Here is an 8,659-nt window from a genome sequence, read left to right on the forward strand (position 1 = left end):
GGATCTTTAACGTGAACTGACATCGCACAGCACACGGGAGCCTCAGCGTTTTTCCTCCATAAAAACGCAGCCGCCACGGTCGGGTTCGAACCCGGGAACTCCGGATCAGTAGTCGAGCGCCCTAACCACTGAGGCACCGCAGCGGGGCCAATTTAAAAAAAAATCTTCAATTTTCCTCGAAAGCAAAGGAAAGGTGTATAACTGGCACCCTGGGACAGTGGGCACATCAGTCGCGCCCTAACCTACGCATTAACAACATTGTAGGAGAAACGCGGCACTGAAACTATATACCGTCGGCGTTCATTGTGTTCACTGCCGTTGGTGTTGACAGCGTTCTAGACTCCGATGATTTTGAGGAAAGGAAGGCGCATAACTGGCTCCCTGGGGCAGTGGACGCCTCAATCGCGATTTGAGGTTCGTGGCGATGGGGAGAGAGAGATGCGGCCTGTATGCATTAGCACTTACGACGCTGGGGCAGACGCGCGGCTCTGTAGCAATAGTTCACAGCGTTCACTGGGTGAGTAACCTCTCGGGATCAACCATCAACTGCCACCTGCCAGGGTGGGCGCGCTGCCAATCCAGTGTCCGGAATGCGCTCAACGTTACAGACACCAAGCCGCGTCTATAGTTGCCCGATACACCACGGCTTTCGCTATCTAACCATGTTTAGCAGTAGTTGAACCGCAGCAAATGTTTTGTCCACCACAGGTGCTAAAATGCCAGGAGGAAGGGAAGTTGGTGAACGTATGAGAGGAAGTAGGCAAACCACTCCATACAGCCATAAACACGAAAACTAAACTGCTTGAGACGCATCGCGAAGCAGGAGAGCAAGAAACGTGACCCCATTTCCAGCGTCCCACGGTCACCGCCGAGAGATGGCGCTACGCTGTGTGGTCGCGTTAAAACGGCATCCGCCGCCGGAATCGAAGCCGCGACCTTGGGATACGAAGCCGAACGCCAAAGCTACTGAGTTGCCATGGCGGGAGTGGTCGGCGTGTTTTTTTTTTTTTGCGCGAACAATAATTAAAGTGCCGACTAAACCCGCTGTGTGAGTGCTTTCACCTACCTTTCTCTAAGGAGGAATATTACTAGTTATAGATTCTGAGTGCAGTATGGCGGAACAAGTGCTTAACACGAGAGACGACTGCGTCAGCGTGCGTTCAAGGAGCGCGTTAAAGCAATAGCTTTAAGGCTCCCGTTCAGCGGAAAAGGCAGCGATGGCGTATTGTCAGTGCCCCAACAGAAGGTGCGCAAGCAATACAAAGTTTCCTCAGTGGGGATCCTTCGTCTGGGTGGAACGCTTCTTTGTGCCTGTTATTGTGTACGTAGTGCAGCGGGAACTAATCATTACCTGTGTATATAGAAGCAACAATACGTGAGTTGACTGCTGTGTGGAAGAATTCGAAGAATATGGAAATTATGATAAATATTTTAATGTGAATAAATAGGGACTATGCGGGAAGAGAAACCTCTGAAGTAAGTATTCAACGTAATCCCTTCTTACCCTTATAGGCGAAGAATAATTGTCTCTCTATGTTATTTTTTTTACAGGAAACAATGAGGCTGAAAGTCTTGCTTAGAAGCCGAGGTGTATTGTATCGAAGCGCGAAGGGAACAAGGACAGAGGCGAAGGACACGCCAGCGCTCTATTAGTCCGGGTGTCGTTGCGCTACTTAATGAGGTCGTGAAGTATTGGTCTATGAGCGGTGTTGTGCGGTATGTGTGATACTGCTGGCAGAATCCGATAAGCGGAAGGTTGATGGGGCAACTCGTTTATTGTGCTGATAAGTGTAGAAGTGCAAAATGTTCTCAAATCCATCACTAGCCTTGGCTTCCTGCTCCTGGTTTACCGTCCCTGTGACCGTTCTACGAAGAGCTGGCGCCACTCTCCTTGGGAGGATGCTCGGTCGGGATGTACGGCAGCACGCCGCCGCCCGATGCCGTCGCGTCGCCGCCACCGCCCGATGTCGTCGCGTCGCCGCCACCGCCCGGTGTCATCGCGTCGCCGCCACCGCCCGGTGTCATCGCGTCGCCGCCACCGCCCGGTGTCATCGTGTCGCCGCCACCGCCCGGTGTTATAGCGTCGCCGCTCGGTGCCATAGCGCCGTCACGCTGCGATGCTTTCAGACGCATCTTTCGACGGAGCTTCCGACGCAGCCCTCTCAGATCGTGACTGCGAATTGCAAGCTGGATGTGGCAGGGCATGATAAGAGTCTTGGCGTTGTCTCGCGCCCCGTTGTCTCGCGCCCCGTTGCTCGCTAGCTGCAGCAGTTCTGCCGTTAGGTACTCGAGTACCGCTGCCATGTAGACAGCGGCAGTAGAGCCAATACGCTCGGCGTACTTCCCATTGCACATCAGCCGGTGAATGCGGCCCACCGGAAGCCGCAAACCCGCCCGCGCAGAGCGGGACATTGCTGTCGGTTCCGCAGATGACTCGGCCTTGAATTCCAGGCTGGCCATGGCAGGAATGTGCGTTGGGGTTGGAGTGCTGCTGGAAGGAAAGGTCAAATAGGCGAAGTTGGTTTTCGTTTCATAGAGTTTCACGTTCCAAAGCGACTCAGACTATTAGGGACGCCGTAGTGAAGGGCTTCGGAAATAGAGACCACTTGAGGTTATTTAACATGCACTGACATCACACAGTAGACCGGTCTCTAACATTCTGCCTCCATTGAAATGCGACCGCGACGGTCGGGATCGATTCCGCATCTTTCGATTCAGCAGCCGAGCATCGTAACCACACAACGACCCCGACGGTTCGAATGGCCGAAGTTCAGGAGCCACGAAGCGCTGTTGGCCCAAACTAGGAACCAATGACCCCTGTACAAGTGTCGAACGCGCCAATATGCGCCAGTCTTAGCCGATTGTTTTTAGCAGTAAACGCGCTCTGGAAGTAGTTTCATTCGTACTCACATTGGGATGAAGAAAAAGGCTATCTCGTCGTCGGGAGTAGATCTAAGCATGAAATCCACTGAATCCACGTCACCTACGCATTCACAAGGTTGTAGGAGAAACGCGGCACTGAAACTATATACCGTCGGCGTTCATTGTGTTCACTGCCGTTGGCGTTGACAGCGTTCTAGACTCCGATGATTTTGAGGAAAGGAAGGCGCATAACTGGCTCCCTGGGGCAGTGGACGCCTCAATCGCGATTTGAGGTTCGTGGCGGTGGGGAGAGAGAGATGCGGCCTGTATGCATTAGCACTTACGACGTTGGGGCAGACGCGCGGCTCTGTAGCAATAGTTCACAGCGTTCACTGGGTGAGTAACCTCTTGGGATCAACCATCAACTGCCACCTGCCAGGGTGGGCGCGCTGCCAATCCAGTGTCCGGAATGCGCTCAACGTTACAGACACCAAGCCGCGTTTATAGTTGCCCGATACACCACGGTTTCGCTATCTTACCAGGGGGCCTATTCTCGACACGCAGGGCCGCCGTTCGGCGCCATATTGTCTCTCTGATTGGCTCATAGGGCGGTCACGTGCAAGTCACGAGTTTCAAATTTGTGGCGCGGAACCATCAGGCTTCGAAATCGCTTTCTGCTGTGACGTCAAAATGACGTGTCCTTGAAGACTGATTTTTAGCACAGTTATACTTGGTGCCAGGTTTGTAAATTTAATTTTCTGTGGAGGGGAAACGAAGCTACAGCTGGCAGGAAAGAAAGAACTTGGCTCGTTTTAGCAATTTTGAGAAAAAAGTTCCTACTGTGAAGGGTTGCTTCCTAGAATGTGACTGGCTGGGGGAATGTCACGTGAATCACTTGATACGCAAGCGTAATTAAGTGAAGTCAAAATGACGTTTCGTGACGCAAAGGAAATGCTGCCATTGCTGAAAAATTCCCCATTTGGCCGCCGTAATTTGAGACGGCCGCAAGGTGGTCGAATTATGGTGGACATAGTCGAATTATGACCACACTGATTTATACGGCTGTTAGCTCACCGTAGTTTGGTAGGCGCTTATTTCAAGAAATAAACTGTTCAGAAACATGGTTGTTTTGAATGTAGAATAATTGAAACGGCGTTATAATGGTACCTCTTAATTAAGCAGCCTTTTAGAGCCTTAATTATCAGAGCGTAATTTTACACCCGCGTGAGGACTCTAGCTGCGCTCTCGTTTCAAACGCTTCTCTCATGCTAAGAAATTATCGGTCCGCGCGGTCGCGGTTGCTACAGCGCGGATATGGCGGCGTCCGTAGCTGACGTTTGTTGTCATGGGCTGCGAGAAGCGAGGCATTCGTGAGTGCGCCTCAGTGTTTTCGAAGGACTGCACGGTTCGTGAGTTTGACGGCCTGGCCAGTGTTATATGGTGTTGTGGCTGTGCAAGAAGCTTTACGGCAAGAGGCAGCGCGTGAGCACCTTGGTCTGTCTTAAACATGGGATTGTAGGTGCTCCGGCCGTTATTCTGATCCTGTGTTTCAAGGCGCGATCGGTAGCTGTGAACGTCTGGACACCAATTTTTACAGTGTTTGCCTCTATTTACTCGCTGTCGCTGACCTGATATTCAACTGCGTGAGTGATGAGAGGGTGGCACGAAAGGTTGTCTGCCGGCTGAGCAACATGCTTCCAGAATGTGTTCGGCTTGTCGGCGGGACTGTGCTCATCAGTGCATCATCTGTATGCATCAGTGTCTGTGTGCCTAAGGGCAGTTTCTGAAGACAGCGGTGTCAGCAAGGCAGCGTACATGTGCCGGGTACATCGTCTCGAGCATCGATGAGGTAAGGGAAACAGCAACGAAAAATTGCTGTTGACTTTCTTCAGATGGCTGCATGCAAGGCTATTCATGTTGATGGCTGGTGGCTTTCTTCGGGTGTGTAATAACAAGTCCCTTATGTTCCTAACCTTTTTTGGTCACATGCAAACAGCTATGAATCTCATGGCACATTTATTTGTAGCCTATTAATCGAGGAAGCCTTGTGCAAATAAAAGCAGCATTTCAAAATAGTCTTGTCTGTAAAGTAAAACACACGAGTTTTCAGATTACTACAATACGCGGATGTGGGTGACTCGTAGGGCGTCTGCATGTCTATGGTTTTCTTTCATTGCACACAAACACAATGGCTTGGCATCTGCATTTTGATTAATGCAGTTGCAAAAGCATTCGTGTACTGAGATTTTAGTGCAGTTAAATATTCTGAAGTAAAGTTAACTTTGGACTTCCGCTACAATGTGCCATGTAGCAGTTGCCTTCACTGCAACACAATAAAAATAAATATGTAATAATTATTTATACCCATCAGTCTGGCTGTAGTCAAGCTGTTTTCACAGTTCTGTTTTACTTCCTCTATTTTGATAGAGATGACCAATAAAATATAACTGTTACAAAAGCAGTTTATTTGAGGAGCAGTTACAGTCATACGTGAAACTTTAGTTTGATAATTACAGCCCTGTGATGTCTCGTATTTGAAAGTCTTTTCTCTTGTGTGTATGAAACTTGCATTTTTGCACTCAAGCTCACGCACTAAAGACAGTGTTGATTGCCTTCCAGGTGATGTGTATATTGTGCCTCTTCGATGCATCACTCCTATCCTAGGAAGTCATGTGCTGAGGAATGCTGCTGCAAGGTTCAACATCGTTCACCTCTCAGCTAGAGTGCTTCTAAAGCAAAGAATCATTCTTTGGAAGAGTTGCATTGGATGTCTTCACAGGTGTGAAGTGCTGTACATATGGAGCAGGATTCTTTTCAAAGGCGATCACAAGTTGCACTGTGCGACACATTGCATGCATCCGCACTTAGCTGCAGGACTCACTGCCATAGTTTTCACCTGCAGTCATGCTATGATCAGTTTATTTTAACATTTTTTATGCTTCAAGTTTCATTGCACACAGCAAGAAAGCTGTTCAAGTCTGTGATTTTTGTGCTGCTCTTTTAAACAGGACGAAATGTTACTTTCAGTTTGTCACTAGAGTCTGTAATGACATGTGTGTTTGATGTGTAGACTAGGCGTTTCTCTAGTGCTGCAGTTGTTCACGTGACATGAAGCGTAGAAGAAACTTTTCTATTACCATCTGCAAATTGGCCGGATGTGTGCTTAAACACATGCTTTAACTCTACTGACCAGTTGCTAATTCTTAATGTACTGCATTGCTGTGTGCTCTCTTTGTGCAGAATGTGCATGTTGGTGTTTTAGTGCAGCGAAACAGAGGAAGTCACCAAAATGTTTTTCTCCTGCCAGCCAGAGCTTTGAACCAGTACTTCTCTCTGATTTCTGTTAAAGGTTTGTGCTCCATGACGTGATTACTGCTTCACTGAAATTTCTTGACATGCGCAAAACATTGGGATGTGTATGCAGTCCTTTATCACATCTTGCTCAGGGCGCAGTCTGATTTTGTAGGTAACTGTTCGTCGGATAGGAGGTCCCTAATGTGTCATCTGTGTGCTCACAGAGCAAAGCAAGCTTTGTCTCCTGACATTTCTTTGCCTCTGTGCCTGTTTTGTACTGTTGCTTTTAAATGCTTTGTGTAATAATACAGCAATCCACTAGTGTTCCTCTGAGGAAAAAGTGAGGCAACTCTTTCATGTTTGCCATCTGCCAAGCTTGTATGAATGAAAGATAATGCAGCTGTCTGCTAGTTCGACCAGTTTCGCTGTGTAAGGCCCTGCTTTTACCAACCTTGTTGCTGGCACTTAGATTCTTGTCTGTTGCTTATGCTGTTAGGCGAATTTGACAAAAATTCCAGACAATCTGTTCAACCTATGTTTCTTTGGTAAAACTGGGGCATCAATGGACGCATTGCTATTTTTGATTCAACACAGGAATCTACTGGATTTGGCACTTCGTGAAATGGGCATTATCAATGCGCACATATACCGCATGACACTTCTTTCACACATTGCAAGCTGTCTTGTTACCGGAGAAATCTGCCTCTGTGACCCTGATGTGTGCGGGATTTTACCACTTTTGCTGTGTGGCAGCAGCAATCGGCTCATTACTGTCATTGCCATCACATGTCCTGCAGCAGTCATGAAATTTTCTTTTGTATAAAAAACAAATGTGTTTGTTGTGATACTTTGCAGAAGGGAAGTTTGTTCTACAGCTGACTTGCTCCGAAATTTTGCTTGAGCTTCAAAGGAAAATTGAAAGCAAAGCAATTCTTTTTTTTAAAACAAGCTGATATTTCAGGGGGCTCAAATTTTGTGCAATATATCTTCCAGTGCACTCAATTTCCACTAACATATTGCAGTGTTCTCTGCCTTTGTATTACAGCTGATTTGTTTAGTCAATAAAATGCACGTTTCACTTATATCTATCCTGATCACCAGTTTATCGTCTACTTTACCCAGTACTCAGACCTTCCCTTGCGATTAACTGTGCCAGTGCCACCAATGTCTAATCCCACCTCTGTGTAAAATTATCTGTGCATGCGTGGCTGTGCTGATGGTCGGCAAAAAAGATGCAAATGACTAAATGCGTCAGAAGATTGCATTCAACCCTTTAGGGCACTTTGTACACAATTGCGTACATTGCGAACTCATTTTTCACGGGGTTTGCTTCAGTTGTCACTGATTTATTCATTTCAATCCCATTTAGCATCCATCGTCCTCTAAACAGGGTGCTTTTTATGGTTGCAGCACATATTTTTCTGGCAAAATACAACAGCATAGTAACTGCTCCAGTATGTATGTTTGTAAACAATACCTAGATCAAAAATAGGAAAGCTTGTTCTGCTTCGTATTTGGCATTTCTGTTTTGGTATTTAATGGTGCGCCAGCTGTCTTCAATTGTAATGAATTGCAGGGTTGTAGTCAAGTCTTCATTCATTCATTCATTTATTGTACCCTTAAAGGCCCTTTTCGGGCATTACATAAGGGGGGGGGGGGGGACAGTTGAAATACAAAGTAAAGAGAATAACAATGTTAATACAGTAAAATACAACACAATGCAAAAAGGATCTGGAATACACTGTGAAATGTTAAAATGCAGTTCTAATCAATACATGGTGGCGGATAGGCTAAATAGGGAATAGTAACAAGAAAAAATAAATGGTAAAAATCAAAGCATGAGGTTGTTTTTTTCATTTGATGTAATGTTCGATTAGTGCGTCTCTAAATTTACTAGCGTCACGCTTGTTTACGATGTGATCTGGTAACTGGTTCCAATTTTCTATTGCTGTAGGTAGAAATGATTTATTGAAGGCTATTGTAGAACCATGTAAACGCTGAACACTAAAGGAATTGAAGAGGCGACGCGATGTTCGGATGGGAGGTAGGAGTAATGAGTCACGGAGGTAAGGAAAGTTGTAATACAATTTATGAAAAAGGCAAAGTCGTGAGATTTTTTGACGGTTCTCAAGTGGTAGCAGATTGAGTGTTGATTTATTCCTGGTGATGCTGTAGTATCTGTCATAATTTGAGGTTATGTAACGTGCTGCGCGGTTCTGAATAGCTTCTAGGGTGTTAATTAAGTACGCCTGATGAGGGTTCCATATAGAAGATGCATATTCAAGTTTACTACGGATGAAGGTTTCATATGCCAATTTACGGACAGAAGGAGGAGCCAAGTATAGCGATCGTCTGATGAAGCCGAGTGATTTGGATGAATTGGCCGCTAATTTCAAGATGGGCTCGGACCAGGTTAAATTGCTGGAAATGATGACTCCGGGGTATCGGTAGGATTGCACGTTTGTTAATGTGTTTGAAAGCAATGAATAAGCGTAAGTGAGGC

General features: G+C 46.6%; 1 protein-coding gene across 2 annotated transcripts; it reads right to left on the reverse strand.

Moving 5' to 3' along the window:
- Window positions 1–1,852: 1,852 nt before the first annotated feature.
- Window positions 1,853–3,059, reverse strand: LOC144095612 (uncharacterized). Of its 2 annotated transcripts, none has more exons than XM_077629291.1 (2): window positions 2,911–3,059; window positions 1,853–2,488 (listed from the first exon to the last, which is right to left on the reverse strand). In XM_077629291.1, exons 1-2 carry the CDS (start codon window positions 2,958–2,960, stop codon window positions 1,867–1,869), a joined length of 672 nt encoding a protein of 223 aa, XP_077485417.1. In that variant the 5' UTR covers window positions 2,961–3,059; the 3' UTR covers window positions 1,853–1,866. The 2 variants fall into 2 exon arrangements, with proteins under 2 accessions (XP_077485417.1, XP_077485412.1); XM_077629286.1 differs by having other exon boundaries at window positions 1,853–2,491.
- Window positions 3,060–8,659: the final 5,600 nt, after the last annotated feature.

Source organism: Amblyomma americanum, chromosome 1 (genome assembly GCF_052857255.1).
Source record: "Amblyomma americanum isolate KBUSLIRL-KWMA chromosome 1, ASM5285725v1, whole genome shotgun sequence".
Lineage (NCBI taxonomy): Eukaryota > Metazoa > Arthropoda > Arachnida > Ixodida > Ixodidae > Amblyomma > Amblyomma americanum.